Below are 26,211 nucleotides of genomic sequence, written 5' to 3'. Positions count from 1 at the left end.
TCTCTCTGTCAAGTGAATAAAATCTTTAAAAAAATACACAGACTCCCATCAGTTTAGATCCATTAGGTTTGGGGGGGGGCTGGGTGATTCTGAAATAGATGACCCAGTGACCACATAGAATAATACTGCTTTAAAAGAATCTTTCAGGAAACTAATATTAAAAAGGAAGTCTCTTGTATAAAATCAGCCTGTCACAGATTTATCTCTTTCCTAATTTCAGATTGATATTGTTTCCTTAAATTGGGATAGGGCTGTATTCCTATTACTACAAAAACAGTTTTTAATTTACAGAATAGCGATAACCACTAATAGACTGAGTGTTCCTAATGTCCCGGAGAGTTCGCTAGCGGCTCTGTGTAAAAATAGTGAGAAGCAATGGAGAATATGGTGGGAGCCAGGGGGAGCCAGACTGCCCGGGTTCAAATCTGCATTCCAGCACTGACTGTGTGTACCTGGGCAAGTAACTTAACCTCTCTGGGTCTCCGTTTCATTGTCTACAAGACAGAATTATTACTCTGATTGGCAGGGGTGGATCTAGGTTTTTAGAGGCAAGTAAAGTTTACATCGTTGGTAGGGCCTATTTGAAGAAAAAGAATATCCGATTAGGACTACAAAATTTAGGTGCTAAAGTGAACATGTATTTAAGACGATAAAGAGATCACAACACAGGCCACCTGTTTACAGGCTGACAGACACCACAGACATCAGCCGTTGTTGAGGGACTGTGCAAGGGAGGAATCCTGACGCTTACATTTTATTAGCTTCTAAATAATAATAAAATAATAAATCCACTATTGCTCTTACAGTTGCTATGAAGATTTAGTAGGGTAATTCTCATGAAATACATGCATTCAGTAAGCACTAAAGTGATATTAGCTATTTTCATTGTTTAAGGACCGCTTGCTTAAATCTCTGATGACCACCGCAAGGAGAGTCTCAGTGTGCTTCCTTCCCCGGAGAAGCAGGGAAGTTCTCCTAGGGGGAGTGACACCAGAGTGACACGTGCAGAGCCTGGATTAGAACCCAGGTGTGCTGAATGCCAAGGCTGGGCTTTACAGACTCCTCCAAAGACCAAGCCACTTTTGTATTTATAACATAATAGAATTTGTTGCAATGTGCTTTTCATTTGCGGCTCCTGGCATATGGGTAGTGTTCAATATATGCCTGGGATACTGCATTGATTGTGGGGATACGTTTCTGATAACCTGAATTGAGAATTTCTGGAATTTTAGTTTTTTTATAATCCGCCACTCAGAACCAGACCTCTGCATTTGGAAACACAAATCAAGAATCAAGACAACAATTTTTTTGTTTTTGTTTTTGTTCTTAACTCTTTAAAAAGTAAAGTCACTAAAAGATTTTGTGAGCTCCAGACCACTCAGGACTGTCTCCTTTGATGGGCCTGGGTGTGATTGTTAAAAAGGAGCCATCCGATGAATGGGAAGGAGGATATTGTGGGAGACAGTCCAGAGATCTACTCACTCCCCAACCAGCCATCTTCTATTTCATTGAGTACAAGGAGGAGGAAGGAGAGGGCGTATTGAGAACTGGGTCTGTGATCTGTATGTGACTTCATTTTCCTACCCAGCAATTTCCCCCACACCTCGGATGCTCTGTTGAAAGCATTCTTGCCTTTTTGCTGTGAGGTTCCTGTCAGAGACCCCAGCTGGCTCTCTGTAGCTAATGACTGGTTGGCTGGTTCCATTTAGGAAGATGGCATCATGAGAGGGAGACCTAAGCTTTTTTGGGGGGCAGGGTTCCTAAATCTCCTCCTTATTTTCCTAGAGGTAAAGTCCAATTCCCTTGTTTTTCTCAGGTAAAGAAAGTGACTTCCCTAAGTCCAGTTGCCTTTTTTTTTTTTTTTTTTTTTTTTCTTATAAACCTGCCTGGAAATTGTTGGGAATTGTAGCCCAAAAGTGAAGTTTCTTCTTCCATGGCTGAAGTTATGGGCACCCCGTATTGCAAATGGTCATTAGCTAAACATCCTGCGTCAGCATTACTCCGAAGGAATAAAACTTTTGTGCGAGGTATGTCGAGTTACCAAACAGGAATCTTCCCAGATGAATTGTTCTCAGCCCAGGTGACAGGCAGTGACTGCAGTGATGTTCCAACCCATGGCCCTAGATTTTGTGTTAGGCCCTCTAGCAGATCTCGGAGACCCTGGCTCCTGAGTTCCTGGCTCTTGGTTTCGAGATCAGAACACCCCCAGGGGAATGGGGGCCAACTGGTGGGTAGGTTCCCAGTACAGAGCCCTTTAGGAACTCCTCACTTCTGTCCCTAGATGGGGGTGTGGCTAAGGCTGGCCCAAACGCAGCATCCCTTGGATCTGTTACGAGACCCAGACATCCCTGTTCAATCAGCCTGGGTCATTACCGCATCCATGCCAGGAGGGAATGTCTGTGTTCTGCATATTCTGAGTTTCTTCCACCTGGGTTAGAATTAGGTTTCACTCTTTTCCTCTCTTCCCATGCTCTTTCCCATTTATGGACTTTTTGGAATGTTCTAAGAGTGTTTCTCTTCTCCTCTAATCGTGATCCGACACTGTGATAAATCTGGGGGGAAAATACAGTCCCTGTTATTCAAATTATGAATATTTAAGCAATGCCTACACCATCTTTCGCCCAGAGCTGGGCTAACTGATAATGTAGATGGGAGATTCTAGACTCCACATCCCCGACAGTGGTATTGCTACATTTTCTGTGCAAATAAAATCTTCACCAACCCTCTCCCTTCTGGTAGTGAATGCTGCTTAGTCCATACAAGTTGGAGAGGCGGTGGTAGACCTCTGAAGCTATTTCTCAGCGTAGTTCCTGTATTGAACCTGATGCTTTGTCAGTTTCTCCTGCCCCCCCACTTTTTTAAAAGATTTATTTTATTTATTTGACAGAGAGATTACAAGTAGGCGGAGAGGCAGGTAGAGAGAGGGGGGAAGCAGGCTCCTTGCCTCGCAGAGAGCCCAACTTGGGGCTCAATCCCAGGACCCCAGGACCACGACGTGAACCAAAGGCAGAGGCTTTAACCCACTGAGCCACACAGGCACCCCTCTCCTACCCTTTCATCCCACTCCAGCAATGCCTGCGCCACTGGTTTAACCGTACCTCCAATGTAGAGCCTCTCACAGTTACTCAGGGGCATAGAGAACTCTCCTTTTTTCCATTTCCTTTGTAACTTATGAAAACTATCCTTTCTATTAAGTTTTCATGAGTACGTTTCTTTCTTTCAAGTCATATAGTATGGTTCTCGACAGCAAGGGTCATGGCTTACATTTCTCAGTTAAAATTGTGGCCTGGACATCTTCTGTTCCAATGCTGAAGAAATAAGCTCGGCTCAGTAGTAGAAAAGAACTTTATTTGGGCCCTCTCTGAAGTCCGTGATTTGGAGCCTCGAGCTCCTGACATTACTACTCACGGCACCCTTGACAATGGACGGGAGTCAGTTCCATATATGTCCTGAAACCCTACTCCCAAATTCTTGTGAGGCTTTGGGAAACATTCGAACAATAAAAAGGATCAGGAATTCCTAACTAAAACCAAAGATGACAACATCGGTGTCATTTCCAGTTCCAGTCCTAGCTGGCACCAGGAGTCTCTCTGTACTGGGAAGCTTTGATTCTGGTTCAGGCTCTTTTAAACTTGGACTGAAGCATTGCCATAGTGGTCCCCTGAGACATCAGATAGTCATCTCAAAAATGAAAAACGAACTTCTCTTGTTCTCCTTAAAGCTTGTTTATTTTCTTGGAAAAGCTATTTTACAGAGGAGGAAACTTCAAAGAAAATACTTGAGATCAATCGCAGATCTTAATACCTGAGAGAGGTTGGGCTTTCTTTCTGACCTTAGCTGTTAAGCGGTCCCCAGCCTATTCCACAATTTGAGGAAGGGAAAGGCCCGATGTGAACCGGCAGAGCTGGCAAAGACCTTGCCCAGAATGCCTATTCTGGCTTTACGTGGACAGAATCTCAGGCAGAACACCTCGTCTGAGAGAGAGAAACCAGTATCATTCTACTAGTTGGTTCTCATTCGGACTCAAGGTGGCGGGTTTTAAATCTTGTACTATCTCTCCTGTTCCATGTTCTATAAAATAGGAGGCTCTGTAATGGCTTATAACAATAGTTTACAATAGTATATATACCATAGTGTGTGTGTGTGTGTGTGTGTGTGTGTGTGTGTGTGTGTGTATGTATTCCACCCCCCTGCCCAGGAGAGATCAAGGGAGGATAGAGATTAAAACAGTTACTGTTATGACTTTAGTTTACCAAATGGAGATAGCTTTATTGTTTCCTTTTCTGTTGTGGAAGTAAAATGTGTTCATTAGTGAAAAACTCAGATAATACGGGAAAGTTTAAAGAAGAATAATTAAGCCACCCGGAGGTGGCAGCCATTAGCACTGTGGTGTACATTCTACACATACAAACACTTACGCTTACAAAAATTAGATCATATTAACTGTAAGGTTTTGTTACCAGATATAGTCACTTGAAATGTGTCATGGATATATTAATCAGGATAGGCTAGGTGACTCTGTGGTGACAAGGTCTTAAAAACCTCAGTTTCTCAAATACCACACATTGACTTCTTGCTTATACAACCGTCCGTCTTGGGTTGATGGCTGTCACTTCGGAAGTCGGGCTTCATGCGCAGCTGCCGTGTCACACGTTGCTGATTACTGTACCAGAGAGCGAAAACAGTTCTGTAGGATCATACATCCGTAATGACATCACTTGATCCAGGAGTGACGAATGCCACTTACATTCCTAACTTACTGGCGGAGCTAGTTGCGTGGCTGTCTGCCTTCCCACAACGGGCCCAGATAATGCAATATTTCTGGCACACAGCCAGAGAAATATTTGGTGGACAGCACTGAAGTCCAGTAAAGTGAATGTTTGCTGATGCCAGTAAATACAGAGAACACCATTCTTTTCTTTTCTTTTTAAAGATTTATTTATTTATTTGAGGGAGAGAGAGAGAGCACGAGCAGGAGGAGCAGAGGGAGAGGGAGAGAGAATCCCAAGCAGACTCCAGACTGAGTGGGGAGCCTGATGCAGGGCTCGATCCTACAACCATGAGATAATGACCTGAGCCAAAATCAAGAGCCTTATGCTTAACTAACTGTGCCACCCAGGTGCCCCATACATCATTATTTTCTATAGCCATGTAATTAATCCGTGTATCATAATATACTGATTATGCTGAATAATATACTGAACCAAACCTCTTTTTAAAGATATTTTAGGCTATTTCTAATTATTAACAATTGTTTTAAAAGTTCCAAAGAATTTTCTTACTTTTTCCCTCTTACAGTAGTCTTCTGTAAGTAGAATTTCTAAATTAAAAGGCAAGCATACCGATGGGAGTGGAAAAATGTTGCAGCCACTTTGGAAATCAGTTTGGCAATTTCTTAGAAAGTGAAACTTAAATTTACCATATGACCCAGATAATCTGCTCCTGGATATCTATGTCCAACACAGAGACTTGCATGTGAATGTTTATATAAGTTTCATGTTATTCATAATAGCCAAAAACTGGAAAAAACCTGAACATCACCTGGCGAATGGATAAACACAATGTGTTATATCTGTACAATGAAGTATTATTTAGACATGAAAAGGAACAAAATACTGATAAATGCTACAACAGGGACAAACTTGAAAAGGTTATGTTAAGTGAAAAAAGCCAGTCATAAAAGACTATATATCATGTGATTCCATTCTTGAAATGTCCAGAATGGGCATATCCACAGGGACAAAGTAGATTAGTGGTTGACAGGTGACAGGTAAAGGGTGTGGGGTTTCATTTTGATCTAGTAAAAATGTTCTAAATTGATGGTGGTGATGGGTACACAACTCTGACTATACTACAAAACATTATTCTGCACTTTAAGTGAATGATTATATTGTCTGTAAGTTACACAACCTTGAGCTGTTAAAAAAGAAAAGATCCGCATAAAGACCATATTTTTCAAGTTTTTGATCAACATTATCAAATTGGCCTCCAGAAAGGATGGTTTATTACTCAGCAATATTTGAACAGTGATTTTCTATGAATAATGTTCAACCACCAGCTAGGACTTTTACTTTAGTCCAGAGTGGCTGATCCATTAATACAAGTTTTTTAAAATAAGGATTTTTATCACCTTCCCATAGCCCTCCTCCCCATGTGGGAAAGTACAGTTTAAATAACCAGAAAAAACACAGTGAGAAAATTCAAGGTAAGTTCAGTTTTGCTTGCAGAGTTTCCAAAAGTTTTGAGTTGAATAACCAAGCCCCTCAGAGTAGAACTGAATACATCTCCTCACTGTAAGAGACACAATAGCAAAGAGCTTCAAGGCAGAAATAGAATAAAATGAAGTACAGATATTATGATGAATTCTTTGCTCTCGTCATTTCGTGCTCCTCTGACAGGTGGAAGAACACGCAGGTGACGAGGTAGCGCAATCACGGTCGAAGCAGTTAACCAGGGTGGAGGGGGGTGGGTTCCACCGCTGGGCCCACTGCTCCTTCGTCAAAGGTCCAATCTACTTTTCAGGGTGGACTGTCTCTTCTGTGAATTTGAATTGATTTTAACCCCCTCGTGTAACGCATTTCACAATGACCTCCCAATCCTATTTCATGACTCTTCTCTCCTTGTAGGTTGGACTCAGGGTGCCAAGGCAAGCCCGGCTGTTGCAAAGGCTGGTATGTATATTCCCGGGACAGCTTCCGCGTCTGCGCCCTCACTACTCTGTATATTTTGAACCAGGCCCTACCTTCGCTTGCGGCTCCTCCAAAGCTTGCAAAGCTGCTCGCAGAAGAATGCTGACATTAAACAGCATAGCTTTTATAAGGCTTGCTTGAACTGGATTTTCTTTCCGGAAAGAGACCTGATTATTTCAGTAGGGCTCTAAGGACAAAGGATGGAGTTTCAGAGCCTTTCCAAAAAATGAAAAAGCTTAAATAACCTGTACTTTTTATGGCATTCTTACACGAGAAATAAAGGCTTTGTAGTGAAGTAAACAACTGAAGTAAGCAAAGAATTCGCGTTGGTCGTCTCCAGCTCCAAGGAATGGAGTTGGGCAAGGCTCTCGGTGTGTGTTGGAGGCTATCAGATTGGAATTTGGGCGAGCGTTCAGGAAGTTGAAGAGCTTATTTGACCCAGTCTCCGTTCTTCCTTAGCCCTGTGTATGCAGAGACCGATCAGAATGTGGGAACGCGCCTTCGGGCCTGGGATGTGGATTTGGCAGCAGTTCTCAGGGGCTGGGCACCCCTCCAGGGCCTCTCTACACCTGGGCAGTGTCTGAGTCGGTTCTAGCTTTACCGTGACCCATGTCACGATCATTACCGTCTTTGTCTGGCTGCAAAGTTGTATTCTTGTTATTCTCTGCTTGGTTCTCCCTTCTCCTTTCTTCTCCCGATCCTCCCAGGTTTGTTAATCTCATAATCATTCTTTGGTGTTTGTCTCCACGTTCACATAATCACAGACAGCCATACACAAACATAAACATGTCAAGAATTGCGAAGAATCTGGACTTCCCCCAACTTGCAAGCCAAGGACAGGGTTTGTTGCCATTGCCTGGATGCCAGCAGAGCACAGGAGACTCCTGGGTCAGAGCAGAGGGTGATCACTGCTCGCAGAATAGCCGCGCGGGAGAGCCAGTGTTTGTATCATTCCTGGGACCTGATGGGCACGTTCTCATCATCATTCTAGATATTAAACCAGCTTCCCCTTTGCTCTGGAGGGAGATCCCACCTCTTCCAGAGCTGTTCACTATTCAAACATCCTTGAAAAGACAATTCAGAGCAAAGGTAGTTAGAGCCTCTGCTCAGAAAAGTGTGCAGAAATACCAGGGACTCCTGGAGAGTAGTCTCCCGGAAAGACCTGTACACGTTTTCTTTTGTTCATGCATGCCTTCATCCCGACTGATATTTTTTGAATGCTTATGATCTCCCCTGCACCACGGTAGGCACTGGGAAGACAGTAATGATCAAGACAGACCAAAGACCCTGTCTTTCATAGACCTTGAATTCTGAAGTGGGGCAGAAATAGACGAAAAAGACAACGTGAATAAATAAATCGTAAGTGTCTTAGTAACAGAGAAGATGACGGTGCCACTGAGAAAAAGAACATGCCAGAAGATGGCGGGAACAGAGACATTCGCATATATGAGATTTCTGATCATCGCTGCCAGTGGGATCATACAATGATAGCTGAGGCTGGCCGAGGGTTTGCTGGGTGCCTGGCGTTGTTCTAAGTGCGCCCATGTCATACTCAGTCACTTCTGTACCATTCTTGGAGGTGTTAGAAATGAGAAGGCAGAGGCTCAGAGCATTGACTAACTCACCCAAGACTACACGTTTGGGAAGAGGTGGCAGAACCAAGATTTGAATCCGGCTTCTGTGTGTGCTCGTAACACACACACTGCCTTGTCAAGGACAGATCTTCTGGTCCATTTCTTATTATTTTCAATCAATCATATGTCACTTGGCCTAACTGTATCCATTCTTTTAGGCGGTGAAAAACATTCTCCGTAGTCGACGCACCATAATTTGTTAAGCATTCGGCTGTGGACAAGCTTTCGATTTGTCTTCCATTTTCTGACCCCTGTAAAAAATGCTGCAGGAGGGTTTTTTGTTTATTCTGTTATGTGGGTGCTTTTTAGTCTATGACCTAGATTTTCAGTAGAAAGATTGCTGGATCAGAGGTGCATGGCATTTTACATTTCGATAGCTGTCAGATTGCTTTCGAGTACCACTGCTCTTAATACTGTCTTTATTAATTTCATTTCTATGAGCAATGATAAATATGCACATTTCTGCCACCAAACATATAATCACTCCTTTTGGCTTGTCAGTCTCTTAGATAGAAAGTGTTGTCTCATTGTTCCTTTAACTGACATTTGCCTGACTACTTAGGAATTTAGACTTTTTCTTCTTATACATTTATTGGCTATTTACAGTGGTTCTTCTGTGAATTATGTGTGTGTGTGTGTGTGTGTGTGTGTTTGTGTGTCCTGTACCCATCTTTCTATTGTGTCTTTAATCCCCCAGTGGTCAGTATGTTAGAGATCTTTGTATGGAGAGCTACTGTCTTCTGAATTGGAAGAGTCCCCCCAACCCTGATGTCTCATTTATTGATTAACTTTGTTTATGGTATGTTTTCATGTAGAAGTTTTAAGTTCCTTAGTAATAAATGAGTTCATCTTCTCTTTCTAGCCTTTGAGTTTTTGTTTTTGGTTTCAAAGTTTTTTTTTTTTTTAAGATTTTATTTATTTATTTGACAGAGAGAGATCACAAGTAGACAGAGAGGCAGGCAGAGAGAGAGAGAGAGAGAGAGAGGGAAGCAGGCTCCCTGCCGAGCAGAGAGCCCGACGCGGGACTCGATCCCAGGACCCTGAGATCATGACCTGAGCCGAAGGCAGCGGCTTAACCCACTGAGCCACCCAGGCGCCCAAAGATTTTCTTGACCCTTAGAATATTTATATAATTTTTATAATTTATATATTTTATTATAATTTCTATATAATTTAATATATATTATATATAACATATAGTATAATTTATATGTAATTTATATATAATTATATATTTATGTAAGTATAAAATTACATGATTTATATAATCACTTAGATTTTCTCAGACATCTCTAAGATTTTTAAAAGTCTTACTTTCACATGCATTATGCTTTTTTAACCATGAACCTTGTTTATACATCCAGCTGGTACAAGAATGATCTTCCCGGCAGTAGACCCGATGATTCCTTCCCTTTTGCACATGTCTTTGGTGCCTCCACGTTACATATAGGATAGACTCCAAGGACATGTAAGGCCTTGTGTGATCTGACAGTGGTCAGCCTCTGTAGCTTCAGTTTATCCTGGGAGTCTCCTTATGTTTTATGCTCTAGCTGTCCACACTACTTGAAGGTCTCCAGATGTTCTCTAACTAATGAATAGAATGTGGACGGCAACAGCTGTTCCTCTCCTATCACTGCCAACTCATGAACCACAGGGATTGCTTGGTTTTCTTTTGAATTAACTGGATACCCTTTTTATGACACTCTTTGGCAACACAGACACAAAGAAAATTTGTATTTTAAGAAGAAGGGGGTATCTTTGTATCTGAGTATCGTGGTCCTTAACAGAGAGTGACCCGGTTTTCACTGTCATCACTTAACCTCTCAGGGGCAGGAGCAGGTCTTGGCATCTTCTTCATAGGAGGTGTTCTAAAATCTGTACTTGGAGTATGTTTTAAGTAGTTTTGATAAGACATGGAGACCTGGAACTGATCATCACAAAGGAGGAACTTTATACTCATAGGTCCCTAGGAATAGTCAGCACCATGCTGGTTTCTGGTTGTCTGGGATCTAGCTCTGGGGTGACTTGGGGAAAGGGGATCCTTGGCTTGGTGTGTGGGAGGTTGACCAAGGAGGCAGCTGGGAGTGTGGGCTCTGGACAGGTGGGCTGTGTGTCGACGGTGGGCTCACACAGGAGGAGTTTGCTGTCTTTAAGGATTAGCTTGCCCTGGGAAGAACAGTCTCTTGAAGAGCAAGGCCCCAAACGCCAGAGCGACAAGAAGATAGAAAATACAGTCAGCCCGCACAGTGCTGGGTGTTGTTACCTGACTGGGGGCTACGTATGTGTCTGTCGCCTTTGTTGCGACTCCAGCCATCATGGTTTCTCTCTTGTTACGAGGTGTATAGAGTAGGGTTTCTTTCTCTATGTAAAGGTGATAATTTTATTTTGTTTCCTTTCCTCTGATCATAATGAAAGGTTGCTCAGTAGAATGTATTAGCACAAATGGCAATTCAGACCTAATGCCACCCTCTGTCTACGAGGAAGTGAAATTGTGTCACCCAGGTGGCAAACACAGTCCCTAGGGAGGTGCCTTGTCTGAAAGTCTTCTGCATCGTGTAGCATCAACATGGGCTGGGTTGCTTTTCTCAAAAACGAGAGACATGCAGGTGCAGTGAAGGTCTCTGGACCCAGGGTCCACCAACAGCCCAGTGCCAGCCTTCTCCGTTATAAAGTGAGGGGATGCTGAGTTATGAGGTTTCTAAGGGTCTCTGCCATCTCCAAAGTGATTTCTTCTAATGGTCACTAGAGAATCGTTAGACCAGAATAAGACAACAAAAGGTTAATCTTCTGGGAAGAGTCCTGGTTCTGACCAAACATTGCTCAGTTAATTTCCAGATGGCATCTTGGGTAATTCAGGACATCCTCTGGGTGGCTTGATTTTAAGTGACTCGCATGAGTCACACAGAAGGCTTTGGTCCCTTGAGCAGCTAATTAAAACACTCCCTGCCTCAAACTGCTTTTCCATCTGTTGAGCCTTTGTAGGAAAAATAATGAAGAAACTGTTTTGTCACAGGAAGACTTGATTTTGCCTCCGATTTTCCAGTTGACATCCCCAAATGAAATAATGAGTTAACTATAAATATGGAAAGCATGTTGGATTTTTAAGAACTGTGCATTGGGAAAAACTGAAGCAACTATTTTATATCCTTGTTTTTATGACATTTTCACGAACCTCTGCCATTCTGGGTTCTTGCCCTGGCTTGGGCATGTCGCTTTCCTGACGGTCTTGTGTACCTGTCCAGTGTTCTCACAATGCACCCGTCTTTCTAATTAAACTGTTCGATTCTTTGTTCCAGGAATGTGCTAAGTAAGGCTCATTCCTGCTTCTATGCCTTTTGTGTTTTTAGAATGTTCTTTTTGTACTCCTTCACCACAAACAAATTCTACGTCTATTTTAAAACCTTTTCTTAGGGGGCGCCTGGGTGGCTCAGTGGGTTGAGCCTCTGCCTTCGGCTCGGGTCATGATCTCAGGGTCCTGGGATCGAGCCCCCATCGGGCTCTCTGCTCAGCGGGGAGCCTGCTTCCCTCTCTCTCTCTCTCTACCTGCTTCTCTGCCTGCTTGTGATCTCTGTCAAATAAATAAATAAAATCTTTAAAAAAAAGAAACTTTTCTTACTTTTACAGACCTCACTGATTTCTCTTTCTTCTGAATTCTGGAAGGTCTTCCAGGCAGTGAGTGAATATGTACATCTCTCTATATCTTCCCATGTTGCTTTCTACTTTTTGCCCTTTCTTCCCATGGTGATCATAAGTGCCTTGAGAGAAGGATCCACATGTAGTATTCCCAGTCCTCCATGGGATTTAATCTAGAGTAGTGGCTAATAAATTCGAGTTAATTACCATTTCTGTTGGGGGAATGTGTATTTTTCTTTCATTGTTCAAGATTCTAAAATTCAATTCCATAAATGGTTTCGAGTTTTACTCTATGCTGACAGCCATGGGCAAAAAATAAATAAATAAAAGGTATAATTCATGGCCCCTGCTCTTGTGTACGGTCTCAGAGGGGCAGGGGAAGGGATGAGCATCTTGGGTGTGGGGTAGCTGTGCACATAAGTGGCTTTAGTAGATTGTAGGCTGAGAGCGCTATCCAGTAGGGCAAGGGCTACAAGGCTTAAGGAACAGTGGGGGCTCCTGTGGGAAAACAGTAACTGGGCAGAAGCAATAAAACCCAAATAGTTTCTTGAAACTTTTCTCAGTCTGTCTCTTGGGCCCATAAACTATGTGTCCTATTTTTGATGTAATACTGTGGAACATTTCAACCATATCCATAATCTTAATTTGAGGCCAAAAAAAAAATTACCATAGTGGTTCATCTTAGTGCTTTTGTCAGGTGTCTTCTCATTTCGCATTTTAATTTTTTTTTCAATTTCTTTTTTAAAAATTTCTTTTCAGCTTAACAGTGTTTTAATTTTAAGTTTAATGAAATGATAATTGACAATTATGTCATGAGTAAGGACAAGTCAGCATGATGTCACAAAGTGATGATTCTTCACCACTCTTGATTCTTCACCAAGTGAAGAAAATTTTAAATTGCTGTCAGAACAGGGCTGGGCAAGGATCATCTACTGAGTGAGCTAGATTTCATTTGGAGTGGCAGGCAGGTGGAGTTGTGCCCTCTGCTTCTCTGAGCTGAGGACTTGCTAAGTTCTTTTCCCAAAAAGAACTTATGTAAAGAAGAAAGCAGTAGGTCACTGTGGCCCAGAGTCAAAGATTAATGAATTCAACTCCACCTCTCAGCGACAAGAAAAGCAAAGAATTTGTGGTCACCAAGAAAATTTTGTTCGATTTTTTCGTGATTGTATTAAAATACACACAACATAAAAATTACCTTTTAAACCACTGTAAAGTGTCCTGTGTAGCGGTATTAAGTACGTTCACACCGGATACAAACATCACCACCATCCATCTCCAGAACTGTCTTCATTTTGCAAAACTGAAACTCTGTACCCATTAAACACTAAACGCCCATTCCTCCTACTCCCAGCCCCTGTCAACCACCATTCCCCTTTCCATCTCAATGAATTTGATTACCCAATAGCTATTTCATAAAAACGGAGCCATATAGTATTTGTCCTTTGGTGACTGATTTATTTCACTTAGCTTAATGTCTTCAAAATTCATCCATGTTGGGGCACCTCAGTGGCTCAGTCAGTTAAGCATCTGACTCGGTCTCAGCTCAGGTCATGATCTACTGGTTGTGGGATCAAGCCCTGCGCTGGGCTCTGCAGTCAGTGCAGAATCTGCTTGAGATTCTCTCTCTCTCCCTCTCTCTCTGTCCTCCCCCTACTTGTGCCAGCTCTCTCTAAAATAAATAAATCTTTAAAAAATTCATCCATGTTGTAGCATGTGTCAGAATTTCCTTCCTGTTTTTGAGCAATATTCCATTATACGTATAAGCCACATTTTGTTTATCCCTCCATCTGTCAATGGATACAGGTTGCTTCTATATTTTGGCTACTGTGAATAATGCTGCTCTGAACATAGGTGTATAGATTGAGACCACTTCTAATCTAGTAGAACAGAAGACATCGATGAGCAGAATAGGATTGGAATAAGGAAAAAAATCTAGTAAAAACAGTGAAAATGGCTGCTCACTCTCAGCCCTCATGTCGATGAGGTAGTTGGGATTGGCAGGTGTGAGGGGCTGGGAGCATAGGACATGGGTCTGATCTAGAGTGGCAGCCATCATTAATTAGTGCCAGCAGCTCATGGTCATGTGGGAATGGGCATCCGGGGTTGCCCCCACTATCCGTTCCAAGATGAATGGTCATTATGGACTTTCATTTGAATTTTTCAACTTTTAAATGTTGTCCCCTAGATGAAAAATTTTAAAAGATTGTGCAAGTCAAATAAAAATGTCTGCGGTCTCTATAATTTGAGATTTCCTCCTAAAATACACCAATCAGTAAAGCTATGTAAATGATACCAGGGCTTTATCTGCTTAAATTGTGCAGGGATTAGCAAACTTTTACTTAAAGGGGTAGATAGTAAGTACTTCAAGCTTTGCAAGGCTGTATAGGCTGTCACAATTACAAAACTACTCAACTGCTCTATTTTGTAGCATGGAAGTCGCCACAGACAATATGCAGATGAATGGGTATAAATGAATTTATGTTCTAGTAAAACTTTATTTACAAAATCCTGTGGATAGTTTGTCAACCCCTGTTGTAGCTGAATCAGAGGACAGGGGCAAAATAATTATAAATAATTAATAATAATAATAATAATAATAATTACAAAGGTTTTATGGATGATAGGGGACTGGTTAATTAAAATATAGAGCATCTATAAAAAGAAAGTACTGTGCATCTATTAAAAGACGAATGAGAGGGATTTGTTTGTACGGTGGCAGATTGCATTTTTCAAAGATAGTGGCATTTTGATATTCCACTCCTCCCATTGAGATAGGGTCTGGACCCTCTGCCTTTGAAATTGAATGTACTTTTGTGACTCTCCTGCCCAGGAGAGTATGGTGGCAATGATGCTATGTGACTTTCAAGGTTAGGGCATGAAAGGGGATAGAGCTTCCGCCTCGATGTTGGGAAATGTGCACACATGAAGCCTCTAGCCTCCAGTCATCAGTTGGACTAATGTGTGAGGTAGTCCATGCTGTGAGTTAGTCTGAACGTGACCATGTGGAAGGACCATGTAGAGGGGTCCTGGGACAACAAGAGATAGAGAAATGTCAGCCAGCGTTGAGATGCCTCAGCAGCTCACTCTTCCAGCTCAGCCACCTCCTGACTGCACACCCCCTCCCAAGCCAAGTCTTTCTAGAATTCCTGACCACAGAAGCCACAAGAGAAAACGCCATGATTGCTGTTGTTAGAGCACTAAGTTTTAGAGTGGTTATGCAGCATGAGGTGATTGGAATGTGCACAGATACAAAACGATGACACACTGTATCATTAGATGAAATTAGAGCAAATCAACACAGCACGTATTTATGGGAGGGTAATACCAAAACCTGTTAGTTTAAGTATTGCCTCTGGGGAACAGAACTGTAGATCTAGGGCAGGAGGGAGAGCATTGTGTTTCCTTTTGTTTTCGTGTAATTTGAAGTTTTTACCATGTGCATATTTTACTTGATGTTTTTTAAAAATTGGTTTACGTTTTAAATAAAGTGGTAGATGGTAATTAAAATTTTCTCAGTTCAAGGGATTTTTTTTCTTTTCTTTTCTTTTTTTTTTAGCATTAGCTCCTTTTTACCCAGTGCATCTATAGAAATTAGAGTTGTGTGCTGTGGTATTGAAACCCTTCACAAATTCACGTATTTAAGAATATAAGGATATTGGAGATAAAAGAATATGTTGAAACATAGATAATTTAGGAAGAAAACCTGCTTCCAGGGAAACCTGAATAAAAGTAAAACACTGCATCTCAATTTATGCTTTAATTTATCTAAGGTTCCATTTTGGAAAGATGAGGAGACACAAATTTTAATTAAAAAAAACCCCAGTGGGTTATTGTGCTCTTAAGGTCGTTATCATTACCACCTTCCCCAGCCTTATCTTCATTGTCTTTACTGGAATGTGGTGTGTGTGTGTGTGTGTGTGTACAAATATATCTATCTATCTATATATATATAAAATCTATATATATTAAAGGTTTATTTATTTATATTAGAGAAAGCTTGAGCATGTGCCCAAGTAGGGGGTGAGGCAGAGGGAGAGAGAGAGAATCTTAAATAGGCTCCAGGCTCAACGCAGAGCCTGATGAGGGGCTTGATCCCACAGATTGGACTTAGGTCATGACCCGAGCTGAAATCAAGAGTCAGACGCTTAACCAGCTGAGCCACCCAGGCACCCTGAAATGTGGTATATATATTTTTAATGAGATCATTTAACAGAAGCCTTTGGTTAAACCACATCTAGAATCTCTTTTTAATCTGAGTCACTTCTGGAGAGACAGATATTGTCCCAAGGAGACTAGATTTCTGTGGAGACTATTTACTATCAATTTCTAAATTCCAGAATAGTTTCCTAAAAGCCCATTTCATTCCTTACTTTAGGCTTTACCTTAGATTCTTGGGTCTAAAGGCGGACATAATTTTATTGATTTATTCAAGCCCTCTTAACTTAGAGATGAAGAAATATGAAGAGGGCCACCTCCTTATGTTACTTTAAAACAGTGGTTCTCAGACTTGAGCATCAGGATCCCTTATTAAAATACAGATTTCTGGCCCCACCCCCTGAGTTTCTAATTCTGCAAGTCTGGGATGGAGTTTGAAATTCTGCATTTTTAACAGATTTCCAGGTGATGCTCATGTTGCCAGTCTTGGGACCATCCTTGAGAACCGCTGCTTTGATGTAATTCCTTCTCAGTCCAAATTGGAGAACCTCTTTTCCTCTTGCAGGTGAAGAAATCTTTCAAATATGTTTAGATTTTTTTTGTCCTACTTGATCACCACTTTACGGAACCTTTGTGCTTATCTTTTTCCAACTTTCCAAGAAAGATACACATTCTCTTAACATTTTTCTTGAGCCTGTTACCATTTGTTTTTATCCTTTCGAGTCACCAAGACCAAAAGTTCAGCCACAAAGATAAATAATCCCATGACTTCTGTGTCCAGCGCTCGCCCATTCTGGCCTTGCTCTGTGCAGTTTCCCATCTTGAGTCTGTTCACGTGTGTTCTCAGATGTGCTTTGTACTGAAGGGGACTCAACCCTACCTCTCTAACATGTTGTATAAAGTATCTGTCCAGCTTTCAGTGGTTTGCTGTGAAAGGTATGGTTTGACTCCAACATTTCAATACGTTTAAATAGAACGACACACTGTGAAACTCTTAAAATGGGGTGTTAGATTCCCTCTGTGTGTCACAGAAGCAATATGCCCTGATACCAGCAGGGCATCATCTTATATTTATTTTGAAAACTAGCTTAGGGCTGGAAAGAAATTCAGAGAGCAGACGCAAGTCAAGAGAAACGTTGACTAGGCAGGTCACTTCCCATAAGGAAAGTAGAATCCTATCGGAGTAACGTGGCTCTCTCCAGCATTTATTGAGAGCCTGTGGTGTGCTGAAGACCGTGCGGGGGTTGGAGGACCCAGAGATAGAAAGACGTATCCGCTGAGGCAGCTAGCCTCATGGTGGTGAGTGTGGACTCTGGAACAGGTGGGATCGAGTTCAAGTCTCTTCTCCATTACTGTTAATGGGCCAATATGTAAACTTGCAAGCTTGACTTCTTCTCATGTTTGAAATGGGAATAAAGAACACGTACCCTGAATGTGTGTCCAAGTCCATAAAGAGATAATGCCTCGTCTTAATCTGCTTGGGCTGCCATAACAAAATACCATAGACATAAACAGCAGAAATTTAATTTCTCACTGTTCTGGAAACTGCAGAGTCCAAGGTCAGTATCTGGCAGTGTTCATTTTCTGATGCAGACTCTTCCTAGCTTATAGAAGCCCACATTCTCACTTGTGTGGCCTTTTCTCCGTGTCCTCATGGAGAACAAGAGCAAGCTCTTTCGTGTCTCCTCTTGTGGGACACTCACCCCATCAGGAAGACCCTCGTGACCTCATCAAACCCTACTCAACCGCCAAAGGCCCATCCCCAAGTACCATCACATGGTGGGGGGCGGTTAGGGCTTTACCACATGAATTTGTTGGTGGTGTTGGGGGGGAGGACGAGGGACACAAATGTTCAGTCTGTGCCTGTAACTTGTTCAGCCAGTTCTTGGAGTTGGAGAACTGCTTTGGTTGCTTTACTCATTAATGCTTCCTTCCTTCTTCAGCGTCTGCTTTCAGATGCCCTCGGATGGAGCGCTGTTGTGAAGGCTAGAAATACACTGAAAAGTTTTAACCTGCTTTTAAATCTGCTCCATGTAGCAACTGCTCTTATCAGAGGCTTCGGGATAAATTTAATTAGCATACACTTTCCCTTTTCTGGCTTCTAATACCTCAAATACTGTCTTGAGCTCAGTATCGATTCCCACTTTCCAGTAATGTGATTGTGGTCTCCATGGGAAAGCTCTGGAATCTAGTTTCTCTAAGTGGGTATTGAATTTGATTTGGAAATAGGTGTGCCCTGATGTGTTCATCAATTTCATGATCCTGTAAATGTGATCTAAAATTTTATAACAGAAAAGCATTACATACTTCACATACTTCTAAAATTCCAATACTTCATTAAACTACTTCAACAGTGTGTATTCTCTGTTAAATAGGAAATCTTCACTGTGTCCCTTTGTTTAAGTTAACTTAAAAGATACGCTTCTCTCTCATGAGCTGGTTGTCTAACCACAGTTGTTGTATGAGTGGAGAGAGTGGTGAGGGGAAAAGTGAGGGCAAGACAAAGAAGAAAGGAATCATTTGCCACAGGTTGCCAAGTTGAAGATGATTTCTCTGATGAAAACAGAGCTTCACACCTACCCCAGAGCGGTTGATTTGCACTTTCACAAGTCACTGAAAGTACCGCGTGTTTTCATTCCAACAGAAAACCAAACCCTTGATGACGGAATTCTCAGTGAAATCTACCATTATTTCTCGTTACGCCTTCACTACTGTGTCCTGTAGAATGCTGAATAGAGCTTCCGAGGACCAGGAAATTGAGTTTCAGTTGCAGATCCCAGCCGCAGCTTTCATCACCAACTTCACTACGTAAGCGACACTCTGGTCAGAGACCCTGCAATGGAGATGTCGGTGTGGGGTAGCCAGGGTGAGCCTGAGAGGACGTGAGCTCCACAGCCTTGGGGCGTGAGAATTCCTCCCAGCAGATGGCATGGGGCTCAGAAGGTCGACTCCCTCCTTCCCTCTCTCCTTCCTTCTCTACCTACCTTCTTCCCTTTCTCTCTCCCTTTCATCCCTTCTTCCTCCTTCCTTCCTTTCCACAGTCTCTTCTTTGGTTCTGCTCCTGTCTTCTTCCCATCTTCCATTCCTCTTCTTTTCCTCTGTCTTTCTCTTCTTCCATCCAACAAATGAGTGCCCACTCTGAGCCAGGAGCTCTTCAAAATGATCGGTATATTTCTATGAAAAAGACAGTGTTGCTCGGCTACAGAAATTGCAGTGGGGAAAAATAATAAGTAAGTAAACAAATCAATAGATGAGATAATTTCAGACTGTAGCAAGTGCTTAAAGATGGCAAGTATCACCGAGAGGAGCTTGTCTAGACAGGGAGAAATCAGGGAGGTAGCTCAGAAGGGGCAGTGTTTAAGTTGAGGTCTGAATGATGAGATAGCATGATCCATATGAGATACAAAATAAACTATTTCTCCTTTTCTTCTGAACTAGGAGGTAAAGACATGCAAAGTAGGGTGGATTTGGGGGTTTCATTTTGGGTCTGGGCAAGATTCAAGCTGGTGAATCTTCATGGAAATTCGAACAGATCTGATGTCCTCCTGGAGAATCCCAGAGGCACCACGGGTCAAGCCTGACTATTTGGACCTGTTTTAAAATTGTCCTAGAATGAAATGAATGATTCAAGGGTAGTGCCGTGGTCTGGAATGCATTCTTTCTGGACATCCAAGGGTCACATAAAAATATTTTCTAGGGTTGTCATGGTTATGAGATCCACGTTTGAATTGGTCTTGGAACTGCAAGTTGGTAACATAGCTGTCTCTTGTGTTTCAGGCTCATAGGAGACAAGGTGTATCAGGGAGAAATTACAGGGAGAGAAAAGAAAAATGGTGATAAGGTGAAAGAGAAAAGGAATAAAACATCAGAAGATAATGGGTAAGTACCATTGAGTTAAGGAATTAAAATCCACTTGAGCAAAGGGCCTTATTTCTTAATCCTTTGCCAACTTTTTTTTTCTTTTCTTCCCTTCCTTCAAGGATTTATCTGCTTTTTATTATTACCTTAGAGTCGGTAATTAAATATATACAGTTAACAATATAGCAGGAAAAGGTTTATAGTGAAAAGGAACATTTTATCACTCTGAATCCCCAGATCTCACTTCCTAGAAACATCCACTTCTAATATTTCTGTAATTTCTTTTTGTAGCGACTTCCCTAACTCTAAAGCTTATGGTAGTCTCATTTAAAAAAAAAAAAAATTCTTGATAAACATCAGACATTATCTGTTGATTTTCTGCCAGGAAGGAAGAGGATTTAGCATATGTAGGACACTCCCACCTTCTGTCTGCGTTCCACATTTTCACATTCTTTTCTCTTCTTTCGTCAGTGTAAGCCGTGTTACACCATCTTAGACTAGACCTATCTTAAATTTCCACTCCTTCACTGAAACCCTACGTTTCCTTTTCCATTTCCAGTACCCATCTTTTTCTACATGATCATTTACTTTTGCACTATCAGAATTACCAACATTTAAATTTTGATCTCTAATGGTGTATATTTTCTTTGTTTTGTCTGTAACTTGAATCTAAACATTGGAAACCAGTGACTAGTATTTGAGTTTTAATGATTACATGAAAGTCGTTAACTGTAGAGCCACTTGGTATACTAAGATTCTATTTCCCTCTCTGTCAGCCCATTTGAAGTAAAGTGATCTGTTTCCTTTGAAGAAAAATGATCCTGTTATCCAGATAAGTTGGTGTGAACATGTGAACCTGTTTTTGTTCGTTAATAAAAGGATGTAGTTTTGAGAAAGTTTGTTCTTTAAAAACATAGACTATCAGAAACTTTGCTGTTGGAAATCTTATTAGCAAGAATGGAATATCTCACTCTTGCCTGGAAGATGTGAGTCATGGGTTTACTTTGATACAAAAAGCAGCCAAGGTCCACAGCTTCAGATAAGGCATCGTTGGCCACAAAAGTCCACATTTATCTTAACTTTGTAGTTCCTAAGGACAGAACCTTGACTTTGCTTCTCAGTCCAGGGTGATACTAACCACTTTACACACAGCCCTGCTTTGTTTCAAGCCGCCAATCATTGCTTCATTTAACTTTATCTGCACTCCATTTTTCTCCCAATCCTATATACCTTTGTTTGGCCAGATTCTCTCTCCATGATGCCTTTGGTGTGTAATTTCCCTTACTGCAGCAGTTTATTGAAACCTAGCTTTGTTGGATGGCAGGTGGGTCCCAATTGGTCTTTATCAGATGAGTCTTATGAGGATTATGTTTCATTACAATTCATAAGTCATTCATAATTATGCCACAGTTTAGTTCAGTTGGATCACAACATATGCATTTGTTTTTCCTGGACTTTTTAGTTATCTTTCTTTTTTTTAATGAGGTAAAACTTAATTTGTCGGGGCGCCTGGGTGGCTCAGTGGGTTAAGTCTCTGCCTTCAGCTCAGGTCATGATCCCAGGGTCCTGGGATCGAGCCCCGCATCAGGCTCTCTGCTCAGTGGGGAGCCTGCTTCCTCCTCTCTCTCTGCCTGCCTCTCTGCCTACTTGTGATCTCTGTCTGTCAAATAAATAAAATCTTAAAAAAAACTTAATTTGTCACTATTAACATCTAACAAGACACATAACTCTCTTGAAATGGTGACTAAATGAATTACTATGACAGTTCTATAAGCAGTGACATCCATGTTATTGCCAACAGCAGTTGGAAGGCATCATGGATCGGGAGGCACATCCTGATTTCGGAGCTGTCAGTTATGGAAGAATGATGTCTCCAAGTCCATGGAATACTGTCGTTACTTTGCACCCTTGTCATCAATGTTTACCCTGGGATTTCTTTTCATTTTCTTCTGGGTTGCTTTTATTATTCCTTATATTCCATATCTTCCTCTTTCTTTTTTCACTTTAACTTTGCTGGAGTATATTCTGAAGTAACTTCCCCAGAATGGATGTATGAGAGGCAAACTTTCTGAGACCTTGACTAATATTTTGACAGCATATGGAGTTTAAGATTGAGAATAATTTTTCATCTCAACTTTGAAGACATTGCCCCTAGTGTCATAACATCCAGTGTTGCTAATGGTACATCTAATGTTGTCTAATACCATTCTTTTTCTATGTGTCCTCTACCTGATGTTTTGAGAGTTTACAATAATGGGTTCAAGTGTCAGTCTTTCTTCAGTCATTCTCCTCAGCTCTCAGTGAAGCTTTTCCATCTTAATAGTTGTGTCTCTTTTTAGCACTGGGAAGGAGTAGTGTAGGAAGCCTGTCATTTTAGTCACTCATTCATATATGGACTTGGATGTCTCCTTCCTGTGTTGGTGCCCTTCCCACTCACATCTTATGCTGAGCCCGAGCTTTCCATCTCTCTGATGTTCTGTAGATGGTTTGTATCTTGATCCATAGTCTGAGCTGTAGAGTTCTTGCTCTATTCCCCATCTTCCAAAAATGTTTTGAAGTGCTGTACGCACTGATGGTTGCCCCTACCACTCATTGTCTGGGTTTAATCCTTTACTATCCCTTTCCTTTTATGGTCAGTCTGCCATCTTGAATCAGAGAACCTTCGTTCCAAGCACTGAAAACGTTTGGAATGGCTTATATTTGTATATGCTTTGCAATCCTTTATTCTTTATTCTTATCCCTAGCCACATCCACCAAACTTTACTACCTATAAAAACTTACGATTTTAGCTATTTTAAAATGACATCAGATGTCAGGCTCACTTGGCCATTCCTGTAAAAAGAATAATGCAATTCATATCTTGACCCCAAAACTCTCTTTTCCAGCAGTTCACCTATTTCAATATTCCCTTTCCCCCTTGGCTCCCTCAAGCCTGACTATAGGAGAGGTAGGAAAGAACAGTTGAATTCTGTACTCTTCAGTATTCCTTGAAACTTTGTAACCTTCCTTTAGTTCAGGCCTTTGGTTCTCTTCCCAACATTAGTTTTTCCTCTAAGGACCCTCTTGAGAGAGTGGCCAGGACCCTGAGGGGATTTGAGGGAACCTGGCTTTCTGTGACCGACCCAGTGTTCCTTTTTATTTTCCTTATAGGGAGAAGGGGACTGATATGTTCAGAGCCTCTGTTGTGATTCCCAGCAAAGACAAAGCGGCCTTCCTCCTCAGTTACGAAGAGCTCTTGCAGCGGCGGCTGGGGAAGTACGAGCACGTCATCAGCGTGCGTCCCCAGCAGCTGGTGGGGAGGCTGATGGTGGAAGTGAACATTCTGGAGAAGTCCGGCTTCGAGTCACTGGAGGTGCTTCCCTTACAGCACAGCAGGCAGAAGGGCAGCGGGAGAGGGGAAGGTGAGTGCGATTGCCAGATCTCCTGTGCTGACTCAGAGCAGGGCGTTGGCTTTAGAGGCATCTATAAAACACATGGCACCCCTGCAACAAAGCCTCTGAGAATTTGCGAGACTCTGAAAGATAGCAACACAACAAAGGCAATTCCTTTATAAGCTGGTTCCATCGGAGATTTAAAGGTGTTTAAGTCATCTGACAGAGTAATCTCTTTTCCGAGCATCTAAACCAGGTGAGGCATCTAAAATAGTGGGAATGTTATACGCGCAGCCCGGTTTGGTAACATTTGCACTAGCAGAAGTTCTCAGTCATCCTAAATATGCGGGACAAGCACGGTTGGTAAAGTAGGTTATGGAGACAGTGCGACATGCGATGGGGGGAAAGAGACACACTTGTACACACTCTGTAATGTTAAATATGTTAAGTTTATTAAATGTGAAGTTGACAAATGTCTAGAAAGTTCTATAAAATAATCCTTTTATACTAGGGAGTGAGGGATTACAGGGTTATTTTTCTAAGAATCCATTTTTAAAACACTAACATACACATTTCAATGATGTATGAGACTCATTCTAAAATTAAATAGTGAAAACTGTGTACTCTACATTTGATTGAGTGCAGGAACGTTTTGGTTCATTACCAGGACCACCATTTAGGTTCTTCTCAAATTTTGATTTTTAAAATTGTACTCCATTTGTTGAAATGATAATGACGAATTCCGTACAATGTAATCTTAATTACTATATTAATTTCAACTGATGGTTTATATGAAATGTTCGTGGGTGTTGGGCCTTATCCTCAGTAAACCAGTCAGGCTTCATGTCAAATCCAATAACGAGACCGATGTGTTGGAAAGTTGCACCAGGATTAGAATCTCTCAATTACGGGTATCTGTGACATTGAGGTCTGGGAATGGCTGAGCAGTAAGTGAATAGGCAGAATCTGAACTCAGCCCCTGTGGCCACAAGGAGAAAGAAAGCTGCTTGGTCAAGAATATTTAGGAATGAGATTGAGAGGAGAGTAGGAACATGACTTGAAGGGGGAGGGGGAGAATGTTGTTATTTAACATAATGTGAAAATAGTCAAGACCCAGGGCTGGTGTGCGGAAGAATGAACTGTGCAGAAGATGCGCTTTACTCTTGCCTGCACGAAGTTCCCTTCATGACTGTCCACGGGACAACGAGTTTTGTCTCAGAGACTGGAGAATGTCCTGGTTCTGTGGGGGACTCGGGTCTTTTGTTATGTGTCCATTCCCAAGACTGAGTGGGATACTCTTAATCTAGATTACCTTAAAAAATTAAAAATATTGTCGATATCTGACTTTGAGAAACGGTGTGAAATATAATACACCATTCTTATGTCCTCGAGGCCACCATGTGTGTGGTTAATGGACTTTAGTTCAGCTGTTAACTAGAACCCTGACAAAAATTATCTAGGTCTTGGAAGACTCTGTTTGCCCTGTAAAGCAGGGACAGTAACTCTTTCACAAGGTTATTAGGAAGTGTGTGTGCATGTAAAGTGCCCGGCCCAGAGTAAGGACTTAATAACGAAGTATTATTATTATTATTACCATTATCACCTTATATTGACTTTTTCTGTGCAAATTTTATCTCCCCTATTAGAGCATAATGGTTGGGAAAACACTTCTGTGTCCGGTTACTTTGTTTCCTTACAGTATTTAGCTCAATGCCTTTCACCCAAACAGTAGATAGCTAATTACATGCTTGCAAATTAGGAAAGAAAAAGAAATAAACACCCAAACTAATAATGAAGGATGTTTTAAAATTCCATTTCTTCCTAATCATAATCTATAGGGAAATTCTCCTATGTTCAGCCATGTGAAAGAGGGATGTTTTTAGGAGGAAGAAGATTCTCCATGAGTTCCTGGGATCTCTGAGAGGGCAGGGTTGCTGTGGCCGACGTGTCTGGGACAGGGCCCAGGGCTCAGCCACGTGTGGAGGACTCAGTGGTGGGAGACTACTCAGGTGGTCCTGCTGTAGTAATGAAATGTGTGTGCTTTGCCTCATTTTCAGAACCACTGCAACTCTTCAGGGATGTGTATGAGTTGTGGTGTATGTGCATGTGTTATATTTGGAGGCCCTGTGAATTAGCGATTGTTAGCTGTAAAGTTGCTTACTGTTTATATCCTGCGCCTGTGAGAATCTCAGAGAATTTTTCCAGACCATTGATCTCTTGGGAATCTGTTTATTTTTAAGAAAGTTGTTTTCCTAGCTTTTTGTACCAAAGCGGATATACTGCCTTCCAAAGCATGGAGATCTCACAAGTATGTATCCAAGCCAGGTGCAGTGGACCGGTTCCCTGTTGGCTGCTCCTTCCTGTCCTTCAGCACTCAGCTGTTAACTGTCCCTGCAAAATGGCAGCCCCAGCACAGAGAGGCACAGGTTGTTGTGATTTCTGTCTGGACAGTATTGCGTGCTACCAAAAGAAATCCAGGGTAGAGATCAAACTAGAATTGGGCTTGCACCAGAACATGAGCTGTAATTGTGTGAATGTGGACCCATGCCAGTACATTCCTCTCCTAGATCTGGCTACTACTGAGCGATCAGACTTCTGGAATTTCTCAAAGCAAATCTCTGACCACTGGACCCATTGCATCCTTAGGGATGCACATCTGGATTAGAATTACTGTGTGCTTGGTACTGGACTCAGTACTTGCTGTATTATATCTCATTCATTCTTTATAACAGCCCTCTTGGGTTGTACTTTTTATCCCCATTTTATTTGTGAACAAGCTAAGGTTTACAGAGTTTAAGTACAAGAACAAGGACTCATATTTAATTATTGTTAGAAACAGAATCTGAGCATAAAGCTGTCTGACTCCAAATT

The 26,211-nt window shown here is 41.7% G+C and overlaps 1 protein-coding gene across 1 annotated transcript in view; it reads left to right on the top strand.

Annotated features, from left to right (window-relative positions):
* LOC111158624 (inter-alpha-trypsin inhibitor heavy chain family member 5) overlaps positions 1-26,211 on the top strand; it is a 72,037-nt gene that overhangs the window by 2,349 nt on the left and 43,477 nt on the right. The window contains exons 2-5 of the mRNA XM_022520770.1: positions 6,627-6,671; positions 18,756-18,919; positions 19,889-19,990; positions 23,120-23,370. Of these exons, the coding sequence (XP_022376478.1) occupies positions 6,627-6,671; positions 18,756-18,919; positions 19,889-19,990; positions 23,120-23,370 (562 nt within the window). The remainder of the gene's footprint in view (positions 1-6,626; positions 6,672-18,755; positions 18,920-19,888; positions 19,991-23,119; positions 23,371-26,211) is intronic.

This window comes from Enhydra lutris, unplaced genomic scaffold, assembly GCF_002288905.1.
Source record: "Enhydra lutris kenyoni isolate GAN:26980312 unplaced genomic scaffold, ASM228890v2 scaffoldscaffold61, whole genome shotgun sequence".
NCBI lineage: Eukaryota > Metazoa > Chordata > Mammalia > Carnivora > Mustelidae > Enhydra > Enhydra lutris.
The sequence above is the reverse complement of the archived record's forward strand: the minus strand, read 5'-3'. Positions and strand labels throughout refer to the sequence as shown.